The sequence below is a fragment of the Callithrix jacchus genome, chromosome 16, assembly GCF_049354715.1.
Source record: "Callithrix jacchus isolate 240 chromosome 16, calJac240_pri, whole genome shotgun sequence".
Classification (NCBI taxonomy): Eukaryota; Metazoa; Chordata; class Mammalia; order Primates; family Cebidae; genus Callithrix; species Callithrix jacchus.
In genome coordinates, this window is record NC_133517.1 from 39,055,550 (window position 1) to 39,074,472 (window position 18,923).

Genomic DNA, 18,923 nt, shown 5'->3' on the forward strand with positions numbered 1-18,923 from the left:
AATACCTTAGGGGTTAGGATTTCAGCATATGAATTTGAAAGGACACAAACATTCAGATCATAGCATAGTGTTACCTAATTTCGGAGGGCAGCAAAGCCCTCTTTATGGAATAATGTTTCAGCTGATAACTAATGGATGATTTGTGGTTAAACTGATGGAAAAGGAAGAACATTTAAAGCACAGTAGTCTACTCTTATCTGTGGAGGTTATGTTCCAAGACCCCCAGTGGATGCTTCAAACTACAGATACTATCAGACCCTATATACACTATGTTTTTACCTATACATACACGTATCTATGATAAAGTTTAATGTCTAAATTAGGCACATAACAAGATTAACAATAACTAACAAAATAGAGCAATTACAACAATATACTATAATAGAAGTTTTGTGTATGTGGTCTCTCTCTCAAAATACCTTATTGTACTGGACTTATCTATTTTTGGATTAGGGTTGACCACAGGTAACTGAAACTGTGGAAATCGAAACCATAGAACCAGAGGGCCTACTGTAGGGCAAACTGCCTGCAAGGTGTCTTAAGGAAGAAAAGAGCTTTCCTCTGTCAAGCAGCTGAAAGGAAGCTGATGTAACTGGAGCAATGTGAGCACAAGAGAGACTGCTGGGAGCTGCGTAGGAGCTGGAGGCAGGAGTCCAAGTTTGAATTTCATTCTAGATGCAGTAGGAGGCAAAGCAGAGGCTTTGCATTGGCATTGCAGTCATCTCAGTGAAATACAGTGGCAGCTGGGATTCGGATGGTGACAGTGATGATGGTGAGAAATAAAGAGATTTGAGATGCTGTTTCAGAAAGGAGGAAAACTAGACAAAGCAGGACCGAGGTGGCTTGTCAGAGGAGGAGCCAAAGAACTGGTGACTGTTAGAAATGTTCAGTTTGAACATGTGACACATTTGTAGATTTATGTAATGTTGTTGGTTAAATATATGAATCTGTGTATCAGAAGAGAAGTGAAAGAAGATCAGTTCTACTGATTAGTTTTTTTGTTTTTGTTGTTTGGTTGGTTGGTTTTGAAATGGCGTATCGCTCTGTCTCCGAGGCTACTACACCATCTCGGTGTAGTAGTACCATCTTGGCTCACTGCATCCTCTGCCTCCTGGGATCAAGTGATTCGCCTGCCTCAGCTGATTAGTTTTTTAAAAGGGTCCTGAAAACAGCAGTTTCAATTGATGGTAGATCATTAACATCATCATTTCGTATTTAGACAGTAGGCCTTTTCTATATAGTTCTCAGCAAACATGCCTGTCATGAGCCAGAATTTAAAATCATGTAAAAGAATAATAAACAATATTTCCCCATATGTTACTGCTCCATGGTGTACGCTATGCGAACTTTGTCTGTGAACTAAATGATATGTCTGGGTTCTATGCTACTTGGAAAATAAATCTACATATAAGACCATAAGTGCTTGTATCTTAAGGGAAATATTAGTGTTTAAGTAAGATTCCAGTTTGATGTTTAAGTACTGCTTTTTTCACAGGTTGACTTTGCAGATAGGCTAGCTATGATTTTTTGTTTGTTTGTTTTTTGAGACAGAGTCCCACTCTGTCGTCAGGCTGGAGTGCAGTGGTGCAGTCACGGCTCACTGCAACGACTTCTGCCTCCCTGGTTCAAGCGATTCTCCTGCCTCAGCCTCCCAAATAGCTGGGATTACAGGCGTGTGACACTACACTCAGCTAATTTTTGCATTTTTAGTAGAGACAGGGTTTCATCATAATGGCCGGGATGGTATGGATCTCCTGACCTTGTGATCCATCCTCCTCGGCCTCCCAAGGCTAGTTATGATTATTATTTCCCCTTCCACCTCCTTCTATAAGGGCCGTAGCAAAGAGAGAGAATGAGAGAGAGAGAGAGAGAGAGAGAGAGAGAGAGAGAGAGAAAGAGAGAGGGAGAACAAAGAGGGAGGGAAGAAAGGGAAAAAGGGAGGGAGCTAGAGAGAGAAGGAGGAAGGAAGGGAGGAGATAAGAAGCTTGAGGCAACACACAAATAGCATTTTTAGAGCTCCCTAAGGGTTAATTATGTTTCTTTCCCTCCCCACCTAAAATGAAAACCAAACTTATATTGTTTAGAAGGCTAAAAACAAATGTATTTTCTTTATTGTTCAAAGACCTTTAAATATTATACTTTTCTAGAAAGTGGAATATGTGCTAAACATCTACCTATTCAAATATAGTTTTTATGTTCTTGTGACCCATGCATAGCTTTTATATTTTTAAAAAAATCATTTTGACCACACAGAAAAAAACTGAGACTTAATTTTAAAGTTTTGGCTTCTAAAAGGATCATTACTTTTACTTGGCTCTTTTCTCTTTACATTTTGTTTTCTTTAAGTAAATATCTATTGTCCACCTATTATGTGTAAGGTCCTTTTCTGGAAACACAGAACCATATGTAAACAAAAGACAAACATTCTTACCATCAGAGAGCTTATATACTTAGTAGAAAGAGAACTAATGATAAATTAGTAAAACAAGTATTGTATAAAGCAACAATAAATGTAATGAAGGAAAATACAACAGGAAAGGGAGGTGAAGAGATCCAGCAGACCTGTGTGAGGGCAGTGAGGGACTTCAGTTTTAGACAGGATGGTCAGAGAATGTCTCACTTATAAGGAAAATTCTCACAGAGACCTAAATACCATTTTAAGTACCCTTTCTTTATGAAGTGTTCACAATCCCTGTTTCTGAAATGGCAATCTATAGTAACGATGACATGAGTTTACATCCACTGTGACAGAATGCTTTCTAAATTATTTGTACCATTGCTCTCTGCTAAACTGAGGATAAGTTGAATAGAGGCACAATCTGAATATCTATAATTTATATAATTCTCTGCCAAGGCTGTCAACAAAAGCTAGTGGAATTCATCTGCAGATTCACATGACCTCCTGAGTTTTTGCAAATTAACCATGCTTATCTTGAGGCAGAACTTTCATTTTCCCCCTTATTAGTGGCAAGTTAGGCTTATATTCCTATCTGCAGACTGCAACATATGTCTGTCCCATAGAGCCACTAGCCCGGCCCCGTATGTAGTGAGATTATAGCAATGGGAAGGGCTTTTGTGGGAAAAATCAGAGTGCGGTCCAGGTTTTTTTCACCAGATTTCCTCCCATTCTTCAGCTTGGAGAGCTTTCTGTTTCATTGTTCCATGTATAGTCATGGTCAATTATTTCTTTGTCAGTATCCATTTGGTGTTTATTCATTTCTACTAATTATTTTGGTATATACATTATAATAATTTAAGAATAGTTTATTTGGAGATTGGCATGGTTTTAACACTCACTTAGAAGCCCTTGTTATATCTAGACAAAAATTCTGTTTTTCTTTTAAGTTATTTGAATATTCTTGATTTTCGTGCCCCTGTATATTTCTCTGACTCAACCTTTAGATGACATTGCATTTGAAAATCTGTTTATCTACTGCATGTGGATTAGAACATTATTAATCCACCCCACCTAGCACCATGAAAATTATCAAGAAAAGGTGAAAAACATTTTTTAAAAATTGGTGGGAATAAGATACATGGCTGGAGCCATAGTATAGCTGATGTCCAAAGAGGAAACAATGAACAAGAGACAAAACTATAAACAGAAATATGAGCAGGAAAGTAGATAACTCATTTCAATATAATTTTAACAATAATAACAACCAAAAATTTTGGTACTAGTCTGTGCCATGTTCTCAGAAACTTCTTTGTATGTAATATAGTAGTTAATCAAGCTATAAATTAGATATCAGTTTGTACTAACTAGTGACTAGTATATTGACCAAGGTGACATAGTTGTTAGGAGACAGAACAAGAATTGCATATGAACTTAGAGCCATTAATTAAGCTATTTCCTCCTTTTTAAAAAATAACGAAGTTGGTAAAGAAGACAATGCGTGATAACTAAAACAAAGTACAACTGTTAAAGGCTCCTAAGACCATTTTAATATTTGGATTCATTTGCATGAAAGAAAGTTCATTGTTATCATATTAACTGAAGTCCAAGAATCCTCAGTAGATTGTGTGTGTGTGTGTGTGTGTGTGTGTGTGTGTGTGTGTCTGCACATGAATATATGAGTATATGAGTAATTGATAAATCCTAGAAAGTCTGGTTTGGTATATACATTACAATAATTTAAGAATACTTCATTTGAAGATTGGCATGGTTTTAACTCCCAGTTTACATATTATTAATAAAAGCATGTTAGCCCAAAGCATGAGAAGAGAAGCAATAAATTACTTATTCATATATAAGTTGTATGAAAAGAGCAAGAAGGAAAGCAGAAAATTGAAACTGAAGTATTTTTGTGTTTTATAATTGTCTAAATAGTGGCTATATTTAACTTCCAAGTGAAATATTGCTTGTATGTACAGAAATTTAAAATAATGTGAAATTTTAATTATATTAAAATCAATTTTAAAAATACACCTTTTAAAAATATTAAAACACTGAGTAGTCTTTCAATGATTTTCAAATTTTCAATAAAAAAAGCTAGTGTCATCAGATGTATTTTTTGGGGGGTTTGGAAGATACTGGTTTTGTTTTATTGGGGTTTTTGCCCTTAATAAGCATTATGGTAAAACATATTATGTGTAGGCCATTTATTAATTTAACAATGTTATAAAAACCTGCTATGGGTCAAGCCATGTGTTCTTCACTAGAGATAAGAGTGACTAGACAGTTTTTGTATAAAGTGACCTATGCTATGGCTGAGCGAAATACAGAGTATTCCCACAGCAGATAGAAAAGGCAATTAACCCAGACTAGAATCCTCTGTGATGATTTTTTTTTCAAAATAATTTTGCTTGTTTTTTGTACATAAATTTGTCAGCCAAAAATACATTTAATGATGAAAGAGGGCTCTACTTCATAACCATTTGAGACAATAGGCATAACAGGGGAATACAGACAGGTATGAACTCTTTCATCCTCAGCATTGTAGGTATGGTGATCTTGCATAAATCTGAAAATGCTAGGAAGTATGCATGACCCTAGCACTGATCTTATATTCAAGAAGCTAACATAGCCACAAATTTGGCAGGGACTTATCAGTGCTACCTCCATCTAGAAAGCCTTGGAGATAATGTAAAATGACAAGATTAAGTATGTTGACATTATATTTTAATCACACTGTATGGCTTAGACATTAAGCAGTTTACTACAAAAATTTTTGTTATCATTGTGGTCAAGTTGTTTAGCTCTTTCTTTGACTGATTTAATGTAAGACAATAATAAGTAAATGAGCTTAATTTCAAAAGCGTCCAGCCATTGCACCGTGAAATGCCAGGGAGCCCTACGTGCTTGCTGAGAGATGCCTTTGCTTGTTTTGCAGGACCAGTGGTTTTGGCGAGTGAGAAACAACAGGGTGATGGATGGATATCCAATGCAAATTACTTACTTCTGGAGGGGCTTGCCTCCTAGTATCGATGCAGTTTATGAAAATAGCGACGGGAATTTTGTGTTCTTTAAAGGTAATGATGTTTTCCATATCTAGCTATGTTGTATTTTAGTCATTTTGTATAGGGCCCTGTGGTGCACAGAGAAGTGATTAGGTGAGATTAGATAGCTAATGGGTTTAAAGAAATAAAGTATGTTGACTAGAAGTATAACTGAAATGAAAATAATTTTCAATTTTTATTTTATTTGTTCTCATATGGTAGTCTCATGTCAGATTTAAGAGATATTTTCTCTCTTAGAACTTTTAGATTTGACTTAAAAGTACCAAAAAATAAATTAATACATGAATAGCCATTACTCCACTGACTAAAGGTTTGCTTGCTTGTTTGTTTGTTTATTTGGAGTATTTGGAGTTGCTTGCGGGTTTTAGGCAATAAAATGTATAACACTCCTATTTTCACATGTAAATTTCAGAGGAAATTTTACTTGATTTAATCAGTTTATGTAAACAGATTCTAGTAAACTAAGAAATAAAGGCAAGAAAAATTTAGAATTATCCACTTACCAATATCATTAAATGTATTGTCTGTTATGTGTTTGACTGCCAAAATCTCACAGGTGCTACCAACTGTCTGGCATGCAGACGTGAGATTACCTGGTGAAGTGAATTTAGTCAATTGCCTATTATTTTATCCTCAAAACTTGTTCATATTCAAAACAACTGATCTTAAATTGGTGGAAAAAAACACAGAGACAAGAGACAGAGTGAGCTGGAGGACAGAGGGATTGTGAAGGGAATGTATTTGAGCTGAAGCTGAGAACTCAAGTATAAAAGTACATGATTGAACATATTACCCAAAAGCCTAAAGGCCTGAAAATAAGCTTATACAGGACTAGAGTCTGAAGGAAGGAAAAGGGGGATCTTAATCCCTCAAAAAGCAGTTATTCCCAGAATCAAACTAAAATAATTCATAGTAATGATGAGGGTAATGAAAACATGGAATTTGGGAAACATTTGTAATATTTAAAGTAAGGCTCAAACTACCTATATAAAATGAAAGTATACACCTGGACTTTATCTTTACAGATTGTTCCCCAATAAAAGAGGCAGTTCAGTACATTAGCTGTGAGAACATGATAATTCTATGGCCATGTTGCCAACTTTAAACACTAGCTCTGTGAACTAAACAACCTACTCAATTCTCTTTACCTCAGTCTCCCTATCTGAAAAAAAGGCGTTTGTATTATTCCCCATCTCAGAATTATTTTGAGGACTAAATTAATTACTACATATGAAGAGCCTGGCATGTACAAGCCCTCAGTAAATGCCAGCTATTGTTGCTGCTAGTAAGATTGCTGCTAATTTTCTTGCCTTCCTGCTGTCTATAATAAGCATATAAAAATAGTGAGCGTGCACATCACCACTATGGACAAAGCAAGGACACCACCTAAAGGCTGTGAATCTTAGCGACATGATATTGGAGGGGAATTCCCCTCTCCTACACCCTTCCTGGGTCCCATGAGTAGTAGCAACAAAAAGAAGGGCAGGTTAAGTCCCGACAAGCCTTCCACTTGGAGACTGTCCCAGGAGGCCCTGTCTCCTCATTGGACCAGTAGTGCCTTCTGACAAAACTGCCTGCGGAGAAACTGCAGCAGTCGTAAATTCCTGTTCTGACAGCTCTTTATTGCCTCAGGGCCTTCTCACTTTTATTTCCTTTGCCGCTCCTCACTCTCTTGCGGCATGGCTAGCTAGCTCCTTTTCATCTTTCAACAGCCAGCATTAAAGGCTTGTGCTCCAATTCCCTCCCTGCCCACTCTATGTAAGTAGTACCTTCTAACTTGTACAAAGCATTTGTAAAAAATTGAAATTACCCATACCATTCAAATGGAAATTGCATGAGAGGTGGAACTTGTTTATATTTTTCTACATGTCATTTTATTTTCAGTTTCTAAAAGTGCTGGGTGCATAGTAGGTTCTGGGGAAGTAAACATTTCAGTAAAAGCAATATCACTGAATACTGACTTGACTCAGTATGGTGTTTCCTATGCTATTGTGCTATCAACAGCAATCACTTCGTCTTTTGTCCCAGACTTATGTCACCTCCAGAATGTTGAGCTTGTCAGTGGTCTCTTCCGGTACATTGTCAGCCTCAGGAAATGCCTACTCTTATAAATTTTGTCACTTTGAGGACCGTGCTGTGGTGGCTTTTTCCTCCAGCTAACTCTTACCACCACCATCAGATAAACCCTCTCAAAGCCCAGCAATGACCTGTAGCTCTCCCGCTCAGTAAAGCGTTGATTATCCAGAAACAGTCAAGTTCCAGGTGTTCCCAGTGAGACCACACTCTTCCCTAGTCTCTACCTCACGACTGGCAGGAGAGGAGTGATGGTCCCAGCACCCTGGGTTTCTGATGTGAAATGACCCCCTCCACTACACTCACCACAACAATCACAATCAAAAGATTTCTCCTTGACACCTTGAGGGTGCTCAAAAGACCAGAAACCTACATCATTCCTCATCCCACATTGTTACTCCGGTTTGCTGTATGGGCCATGAGGCAGTTGCTGCCCTTTTGCTAGCAGTTGATCCCCTTCCCTGCTAATGCTTAACTTGTGACAAACCATCTGACAAACTATATAGTTTAATTGTTTGCTTTCTCACTAGAATATCAATCCCATAAAGGCAAAGTATTATTTTTTTGTACACTGTTTTATCCCCAATATCTTAAACTGGGCTTTGACAGACTTTTTCTATAATGACAAAATAGCAAATATTTTAGGCTTTGCCACCCATATCATGGCTACTATATACCTTTCTTTGTTTTGTGTTGTGTTCTAACTTTTAAAAATGTAGAAACTATTCTTATATCATGGGTTGTGCAGAAGCAGGCCATTGTCATAGTTTGTCATCTTAAACAATACCTGGAATATAGTAAACACTTGACAAAGATTGATTGAATAAACCAAGAATAAGATTCAAGCCCCAGCCTGTAATTATAGCCCTGTACAAGTTGGTTTCAACCTCTGCAAACCATATTAGACCATATTAGACTATTGTTCCTAGTGATTTAGAAGTTATTCTTCTTTAATTTACTCTTTTATTTAGTCTCTATGCCTTACATTATTTCTCTTTGTTTTCCCCTTCTCTCTCTTTACAGAGATCATCTTTTATGTATTTTCTTCTTCTAATCTGTACTAGAAAACTATGATATATTTGAGTAGCTTTATCTTTTATTCCCCTATTTAACTAAAGTCTATGTTTGGATATAAATGCATTTAACTATGTATTTCCTAAAGATACTGGGTATTAACCTTGTTTTCATTTTGCATAAGAATTTGAAGATGTAGATTCAACTATGTGTATAAATGGGTGTTTGGTTATTAAATATAACTATTGTGTTAGTAATATAAATGTAAGCATAAAATCTATTCATTTGAACTTTTATAAGTCTTAAGAAGAATAAGAAGCCATTAGATACAACTAAAATTTATATTTTGGTATAATTTAGATATTTTTTGAACTTTAGCCAAATTATATGTGTACATGTGCATCATATGTGTGGGAGTTGTCAGTACATAAACTATAAAAACATAAAAACCTGTCCTTTATACATGTGTCCAATTCTATATTCTGAACATAATCTTAGTTTTTTGATCTGTTAAATATAGTGTATCAGAATATAATGTAATATATTATGTAATCGTATAATAAAATGGTGGATTCTGCTTCCACCCAAGATGTAAGAATAGGAATCAAATTTATCTTTCCTCCTGAAACAAATAAAAAATGGGCAAAGTATTTAAAAGCATAATTTTCAGAGACACTGGACATCAAGAAACAGAGGACACTGAATCCTGAGAGTTAGGAAATAAAGGGAGATGAGCCCTGAAATGGCCACAGCTTCCCATCTGAATAATTTACAGGCTGTGGCACAAGGTAGAGGAACCCAGGCAGAGCTCAGAGCCTTTCTGAGTTGAGGAGACAGAGCTGAGAATTCAGGGAGAACAAGGTGACTTTAGTGCAAAGGAGAGACAGTAACACAGAGGAGAGAGCTACACAAGAGCAAGGGCCCCGAGATTAGCAGATGGACCCCATATGTATTGAAGAGAGTATTGGTCAGCTCATGTCTATAAGGAAACTACTCAAATCTAGAAAATGAATCAATCAGTGTGAATAAAAGGAGCAGTGCCTGACATTCAAAGAGGGCCAACAGTACCTGCTTCCCCCAACCACCTGTTCATAGGCATTGGATAGATTGAAAAGGGCCTTGCCTCAGTAGTGGGGAATAATTATCCTAGAAATATCCCTGTTTGAATTCCACTTAGCAAATCTCCAAAGTAAGACCTGAGGCAATCAAATGGTTTCCAAATAACAGTCTAGAACAAAGCTCAAGAAATTTATAGGGATTCGGAGATATTGACCTAACAAGGCAAATTTCACAATATCTTCCATATCCCCTAAGATCAGGAATAAGACAAAGATGTTTATTTCAAGTCTGTTCAACATTGTAATAAATTTTATCTAGTGAAATAAATAGAAATAATCCAGATTGAAGAAAAGAAAGCTGTATTTAGACAACATGACTGATATGAAACAGTAATAAAACTGTGTCCATGGACATAATTGTCTGTGTAGAAAGAGATCGGTTTGCCTTCAACCAAAAAGCTTCCAGAAATGATGTGTTTCTCAAAGTTACAAGATACAAGACTAATAAAAATTTCATTGTATTTTCTGTATATTTTCAAGAACTGTAAAGGGGCCTGTTAGCTTGCCTCATGTTCATGGATGTTGACAGAAAACATAAGATTCCTGAGTCAGAGAAAAAGACAGAAACCAAAAGCAGGAGCCATAGTGTAGTCATCTGTACTTGTTCCCAAAACCCCAGTCTTAAAAGTGTGATATGAGGCCGGGCACAGTGGCTTATGCCTGTAATCCCAGCACTTTGGGAGGCCGAGGAGGGCAGATCACAAGATCAGAGATCAAGGCCAGCCTGTCTCACATAGTGAAACCCCAGCTGCCTATAGTCCCAGCTACTCAGGAAGTTGAGGCAGGAGATGGGCTTGAACACCGGAGATAGAGGTTGCATTTGCAGTGAGCTGAGATTGTGCCATTGCACTCCAACCTGGGTGACAGAGGGAGTCTTCATCTCCAAAAAAACAAAAAATGTGATACGAAAAGGAGGTGACACTTTACATGAAATCAGTTTCATTGCAAGAAAGGAACCATGAATTAAAAATTTTCTGTAATTAGCAATAAGCTTGCCTAAATTTTTCACTGAAGGGAGATATCTTCTTTATCACACTAGACAGTAAACAAACCTTGCCTTTGCAGTGAAGAGAGATACTGTATCTGTAATGCAAGACGATTGGCTATTCAAGTATCACTGGAAATGGATTCTAGAACAAAGGCAGTTAGTGCCTCTGCTTTAAAGACAAACTGAAAAGCACAAAACCTATGAAGAATTATCTCCCATCACATGCTAACAAAGGACAATCAGGAATTGAAATTTTAAAATAAAAGACCATTTACAGTTGCATTCAAAAATACCAAACACTGAGGGATCAATCTGCACAAAAAACAAAATGTGCATGACTTCTATATTGAAAACAACAGAATATTGCTAAATGAAAGCGAAGGAGCCCTAAATTCCTTATTCATGGGTCAGAGGGCTCAGTATTATTACAATGACATTTATCGCCAGATTTATGTTTACATTCAGAGCAGTCCCAATCAAAATACTTCCAGGCACTTTTGTAGTAATGGTCAATATGATTCCAAAATTCATATACAAATTCAAACAGCCTAGTATAGGCAAAACCACTTTGAAAATACTACTTGATTTTGGCTGGGTGTGGTGGCTTATGCCTATAATCCCAGTACTTTGGGAGATTGAGGTGAGCGGATCACTTGAGTTCAGGGGTTCAAGATAAGCCTGGCCAACATGGTGAAATCCCAACTCTACTAAAAATATAAAAATTAGCTGGGTATCGTGGCAGGTGCCTGCAATCCCCGCTACTCAGGAGGCTGAGACAAGGGAATCTCTTGAACCTGGAAGAAAAATGTTGCAGAGAGCTGAGATCATGCCCCTGCACTCCAGCCTGGGTGACAGAGCAAGACTGTCTCAAAAAAAAAAAAGAAAGAAAAAAGAAAATACTACTCGATTTCAAGTCTTATTTTAAAGCTATAATAATCAAGACAGTTTGGAATGGACATAAAAATAGAAAAAAGTAGATTAGTGGAACAGAGATCTGGATATAGACTGAAAACATATATGGACCAGTAATTTTTGACAAAGGTACATGTAAAACAAAACAAACCTTCAATTCATGTCCTATATTATGAAAGAATTAATATGGTCCTAACCTAAATTTAAGGGCTGAATCTATAAAACTCCTAAATAAAACATAGAATACAAAAGTTTGTGACTTTGGGCAAAAATTTCTTAGATATAATGCCAAAGTTATCATTTATAAAAGAAAAATTGATATATTAGACTTAATTAAAAATTTCTACTCTTCAAGCTACTTTTAAGAGAATAAAAAGCCCCAGATTAGGGTACATTATTTGCAAGCTTTGTATATAATGAAAGATTCTTATTCAAAATATGTAAAGAACACTCAAAACTCAATAAAAAGAAAACAAACAACTCAATAAAAATGAGCAAGGAGTATTGAACAAAAACTTTACCAGGGATAATAGATGGATGTCAGATAAGCTCATGCAAAGATGTTTTACATTATTAGTCATTAGGGAAATGTAAACTAAAACCACAGTGAAATACCACTACACACCTGATAGAATGACTAAAATAGAAGACTGACCATACCAAGTGTTGACAAGATTATGAAGGAACTGTGACTGTCGTATACTGCTAGTAGAAAGTAAAATTGTACACTCTGGAAAACATTTTGGCAGTTTTCTTTAAAAGTTAAATACACAGCTGCTGTGTAATCCAACCAGTTTACCCCTTGGTATTTTCCTAAGAAAAATGAAAACCTATGTGTAATCAAAGACCTCTACATGAATATTCAAAGCAGCTATATTTGTGATAACACAAAACTGGAAATAATTCAGATATTCTTAACACATAAATGAATAAACTGTGGTATATCTATATAGTAGAAGACTTTTCAGCAATAAAAAGGAATGAAATAGCAATTCACATTACAGCATGGATGAAGCTCAAAATAATTTAGCTGAAGTGAAATAATTCTGACAAAACAAGAGTACATACTCTATTATAGCATTTGTATTAAATTCTAGAAAATACAAACTGATCTATAGTGACAAAAAGGGTCTTATTGTTTCCCTGAGGATAGGCAAGAGTTGAGCATGAAGAAAACCTCTCAGAATGATGAAATGTTCATTTTCTTGATTATGTCAATACTTTCATAGGTATGTACCTATGTCAAAACTTAATAAATTATACATGTGAAATTTATTGAATGTCAGTTATACCAGAATAAGACTGCTTTTTTAACAAGAAGCTTTATTAAACACATAAATTTATGCTGGAATAGATTATGCAAATATTTTATACATTTAAATATACTGATGACATGGGTAGTAGAATTTGATTCCTTAATTATTCCAGAGCTTGTTAATTATGAATATCCAAATTAATACTATTCCAATTTTAGTTTTTTAGTTGAGGACATTGATAACAAAGTGCAATGTACCCTCCTAGCTGAGATTCCTCATTCCCCAGCAACTTTCCCCTCTACATTAAAGTGTTAGTATTATTGACAATAGTAGATAGAAAAAACAAAATTTTTTTTGAGACCGAGTCTCACTCTGTCGCACAGGTTGGAGTGCAGTGGCACGATCTCAGTTCACTGCAACTTCCACCTCCCGAGTTCAAGCAATTCTCCTGCCTCAGCCTCCCGAGTAGCTGGGACTATAAGTGCGTGCTACCACGCTGGGCTAATTATTCATATTTTTAGTAGAGACGGGGTTTCAACATTTTAGCCAGGATGGTCTGGGTCTCCTGATCTCCTGATCTGCCCACATTGGCCTCCACAAGTGCTGGGATTACAGGCGTGAACCACCTCACCCAGCCAATAGAAAGAAAATTTAATTAATTAATTCTTAGTAAAGAACTCATCCACTTACTGGAGAAATATTACAAATATTCTATCATCTCAACTTAATTTTGGATGCTACAATTTATAATGGTTATAAAGCGTTCTCTAAAAAGTGTTTATCTTAGAAATGACTACCAAAAATTTTTGATGCCCACATTTTGAATAATTTTGTCACTATTATTTTATATTGTTTGTGTTTTATTTTTGCTCCATAATTACCCATCTTATTTTTATTTGTTTTTAATTTGTGTTTTCTCATTGTATCACATTTTGTATCAGATCCCTCAAATTTTTGTGAAATGATTATAGATGCAAGTAAGTAAACAAGTATTTTAGATATTTTTTCTTTCAGCCTCACATGTGTAGACATACGTGTGTTGGGGGGTGGTATTTCCAGAATTCCAAGTGAGCATTAAGTTAGTTGTTTTTGTTTTTTTAAAAGAAGCTGGTGCATAACATTTCCCTTCATTCATTAAATTGCTTGCTGTAAGGGTTATTATTTGGGTGTGAGTGTAGATGTACAAACCACAGGCCTTTCTTACTGAAAGTTAGCCGGCTTTATGGTTTGGTGTACGTGACTATCACTTAGAACCATTTATACTTGTGATGTCTGAATAGACCCCTTTATTCCTGTATTTGATATTTAGTAAGTAACAGTGAATCATTCTTCTTTATTTATGTTCATAAGATGTTTCTTTTTTTATTTAGAGAGACCCAGAAATAGAAAATGTATCACACCTTGACAAAGTAATATGCTTTTTTCCAGCAATTGAATTTTCTCCACACTTTGTGCTAGTTAGCTATCTTTCTGTCATTCAGGTACATCCCATATAAAGAATAACATTTTATAAGCCTAATCACTAGATACACATTCTCAATTACTAGGCATGTTAAGACTGAATGGTTATGAGGTAATAGAATCAAAAAAGCAATCTTGAAAATTGAGCTGGTGCCTTCTCTTTCAAGAATTGGAAACAAATTTTAAAACAAAGATCCTAGTGTTGTCAAAATCAGTAACAGTCAAAATAAAATCAAGTAGTTGAAAAGTTGTCTCAAAATTCAAATTGTTGCTATCACTTAATAACTTTAAACAGTACTTATCACCCTGGTTGGCAGTTTCATTTCAAGAGGCACGAATCATTTATGGCATAGAAACTTAAATATATGAGGTAGAAAATAGAATGGCAATAAAATTTGTGAATAAAAATGGTATACGGGAGCTGTGTATCAAAACAGAGGAGTTGTCTAAAATACGTGGTGCTGGAAAATGGAAAAGAAAAGAATTGTTTGTTAAGAAATCATTTTTAAGAATTTAATTGTTATTTTATTTCAAATAGTACTGATAAACAGGAAATTTCTTTATACTGCTCACAAAGTATTTTTCTTGAAACGTTTAGGGAATATTCATGAAGTTCATTTGAGGTCAAAATACGTTGTTTCTTATGTAGTACAATAGGAAACCTAAAAGAATAAATTTTCTATAAATAGTGCTGTGATTACTTATAATGATGTAAAAATGTCATACTAGATTAAGGAATTTATATTTAATAGTCTTGGTATATGTGAAAATAGATTTAGACCAAGTGAATAGTGCTATTTTTTGAATTATAAATATTTATAGAATTTTAATATTAATGGTTTTATTGTATGTTGAAATGATCATCTAAAACATAGGTCTAAATGTTTAATATTTGAAACTCTTATTGCTAATATACCTCTACTTATAATTATTCAAAAACTCTATAGTATATTTTTATTATGGCTATTTTTATTTATATTTCAGACTGCAATATTTTCCTATCAGTATTACTTGTATATCTAAAAGTTTTTCTCATTTTTAAAAACTGTTATCACATAATTTTGTTGTTGTCGTTGAGCCCCTTTGAGTTCCCCAGACACTGAGACTAAGTTAGGAGGTTGAGAGGTTTGTCAGGGAAGAAGGTAAATGTATGAAAGATTAAAGGGGAGAAAGCAGGAATAGCAGTAGGTGACAAAGTCTTGGTGAACCTGATGCCAAGCTTCAGATCAAACAATGCCTCTTAGAGGGCTTGCATGCAGAACAATGACCAGGCTTTAGTTAATACTCAGCTGTGCTCAGTCTTTGGTTGGAGGCTGCCCAAGATTATAGCCTTTGCCCAACTGATGCCTCAGACCCAAAGACACTCAGCTGATGACAGTTTCTTTCTCTAAGGAAGATCTGAGCTGCACACCTCAATGGCAACTTCGCTTGCATAAGCGTTCAAAATTCTCTGCTTATTATCTAATATTGTGGAATCAGGAAAACAAAATGCTGCTAGCAAAAAGTCACATGACCTCAAGAGTTGAGCATTTATTCAAATTTCCTGAGCAACCTACCTATAAACAATATGGAAATGAAAACATATTCCAAATATAGAGCCCAAATAGAAATTAATGTTACTTAATTATTTATAATTAGTATCATTTATTTGTTTGAGTAGATGATAAGGAAATTTGATCGGTGAAATACTGTGTTATATAATACGAACCATTTATTGGGGCATCCCGAAACACATTCAGCCTGCGTGTATTTGATCTCTCAGTATTTCCAGAATTCCAAGTGAGCATTAAGTTAGCATCTTATGTACAAATTATGAAAGGGGAGCTCAGATTCATGACTTGCCCAGGATCTTACAGCTGGTTATTGGTAGAGCTATCATCACCTCCTAGTTCTGACTTCAAAGCTATTGCATGCTCCATTAAATATCATAATCTAACAAATAAAATATATATTCTTTTTAACAATTGTTTTAATTATCTGATGTCTTCTCAAAGATAAATACATGTTGAACAGTGATCAGCCCAAAAAACAATATTTACTGAGTATTCTGTGTACAGACTTCTGTGTTATGAAAAAAAAATCCAATCATTAAGGACTTTGTTTTCTTATCTTTCCTGTAAAAGACTACATAGTAAATACTTTCAGCTTTGTGGACCATATGAACTCTGTCATTAACTACTAAACACTTTCATTGCAGGGTAAAAGCAGCCATAGGCAGTATGTAACTAAATAGGTGTGGCTGTTTGCTGGTAAGGTGTTATTTACAAAAACAGGTAGCAGCTAGTGGTCCTCATTTACTGACCACTGTTGTAATAGAAGACATAAAATATAAATGTATGAATAGTTTTGAGGAGACAAAAATACAGTTGATTTTTTGGTAATTTCTTTAGTAAGAAGGCACAAAAGATATCTGATTACTCAGGATACAGTGAACAAGCATGAGGCAAATACAGTGGGTTAATTAATAAACACTCACATTAAAACTGTTGGGTGATTAGTTGATAAAGGAGGAAGGACGCAGAGAATCATTAGCAATTCTGAAAGGCAGAGTGTGAAACTTGTTCTGTTCTGAGAATCAATTTTGGATAGTAAGATAAGCCCTGAATCAAGAGACCTAGACCACAGTACAAAACCTATTAGCACCTGGCGGTGTGGTTTTAAACACAACATTTCCTTACCTGTGAAATAAACGAATGTATTAGGCTGGATTCACAGCCACTTTTCTGATCCAGTATATCTGAACAATGTAGCACACTCCCACCATTAACAGTGGCTCAATTCAAGGGTATTAAAAAGCAGGTAGAAATCTTAACCTTCAGAGTAAGGATTGTCCTTTTGGGGGAAAAAAAAGGTTATTAGATACTGCATGTTTCCTGATAGGAACAGCATTTGGTTTAAAAATTTTGGCGGGGGGGATTATTTGTTTACTGTCCATCTTCTCTGCTAATCTGTTTCACAAGGGCAGGAACTTTTTGTGTTGCCTTCATCAGTGTTTCTGCAGCACCTAGTTGAGTGATGGGCTATAATAGGCTCTTAATAAACAGACATTGAATAGAATAGATGGAATAGATGGATGATTGAATATCATCTATCCATTGAATAGATGGATGGATAGTTGAATATCATTGAAAAATCACTGCAGTAGATGATCTATAAAGTCCTCTCCAACTCTAAACATTATTGAAGCTATTCTTCTATTTGTAAAACCTTTTGGCCTTTAATTCTAACTTGTTGATATTTTCCTCTGCATTCTGCCAAGTACAATGTCGGTAAGAACTAGTTTTTTCCACTTGCTCCGGAATATGTCAAACTCATATGAAATCCAGGGTATACTTACATTCTGCCAAAAGGCAATATTTTCCTTGAGAACCAGACTGTCTGATGGTAGGGGAGTTAAAAAACCACCTGTCATATGTACAGAAAAAAGAGTCTAACATAAATCTTATAGTTAACTGAAAAGCTAAAAAGTAGAAACAAAGTCATTTCAGTTTTTTCATATGAAAACTCATCAAGATACAAAAGGAATTAAATAGTTGTATTCCCTCAATAAACACTCAGAAAATAAATGTTATCATTCATAATTATTATTGAGTTATTTCCTTGAATTCTATGCCATAAATAGCAGGCAAGGTGGTGTTTCTTAATTTTGTGTGAATAACTGCTGGAATTCTGTCATGTAACATTACAGCAAATGTTTGCTGATAAGCTCTCTATTTTGCTTTGTTTTCATAAAGGGAATATAAATGCATTTTTCCTAGCAGCTTAAAAATAAAAAAGCTAATCGAGCTCTTTTATACAAAGGACTTGATCATTAAAAGTGAAAGACTGATTATTTCTCCCTTTCATTTATGGAAAATACTAGACCAACAGTAGAGGAAAGTATTTTCAAAGCATAGTTTTTAAAAACAGCAACAACAGCAGTTTTTTGAGTAGAATAATAACAATTTTCTAGAAGAACTATATATAATTCCTTTTCTTTTTTCACACATTATTCTCTACTGAGACACTGGGACTATATATAAACTAAGCTTCTGTGAACTATTTCCCTTGCTCTGTACACCAAGGCATCCTGGTTATTGTTGAGCCTAGTCTCATCACTGAAAAAAGCCTGGAAGAAATTTTTATGCAAATGATAATCAAGTTTAGGAGCTGCAAAAGGAAGTGATTGAAAGCATACTAGAGTGCTTCTGCTTGAAAGGGACAACCAACTGGATTGAGCTAATACAAGATGTACCCTAAATAGCTAGCACGAGAGGCATAGAAAATGCATACTCCTTCCTAATTAAAAAGGAGATGAAAGGAAAGGATGCAATAGGTCACTGAGGTATAGGCCAACAGAAAAGGCCTTTCTCTTTCTTCTATTGTTTCAAGACTTCCTATTTTAAATGCCACATAGATTTGACTAAAATATAGAGCATGCTGTGAAACAGCTCTCTGGATTTTCCAACTCACTGACTCTGGCAAGGAAGCCATCTGGGCCTTTGGGGTGACGTGTGTGTGTGTGTGTGTGTGTGTGTGTGTGTGTAATATTCAGATTAAACAAGGGCTCAGGATAAGTTTGCATTTTTATGACCATATTTCCCAACACTTGGTTAAATATAACCATTTAAATAAATGGTTTTTCAGCACAATACCAAGGCA

At 35.4% G+C, this 18,923-nt stretch overlaps 1 protein-coding gene across 3 annotated transcripts in view; it reads left to right on the plus strand.

Moving 5' to 3' along the window:
• Nucleotides 1-18,923, plus strand: part of MMP16 (matrix metallopeptidase 16) — a 279,034-nt gene that overhangs the window by 231,203 nt on the left and 28,908 nt on the right. For all 3 annotated transcript variants that reach the window (XM_002759052.6, XM_054246553.2, XM_035276883.3), the window contains one exon: nucleotides 5,334-5,472. In XM_002759052.6, the coding sequence (XP_002759098.1) occupies nucleotides 5,334-5,472 (139 nt within the window). The remainder of the gene's footprint in view (nucleotides 1-5,333; nucleotides 5,473-18,923) is intronic.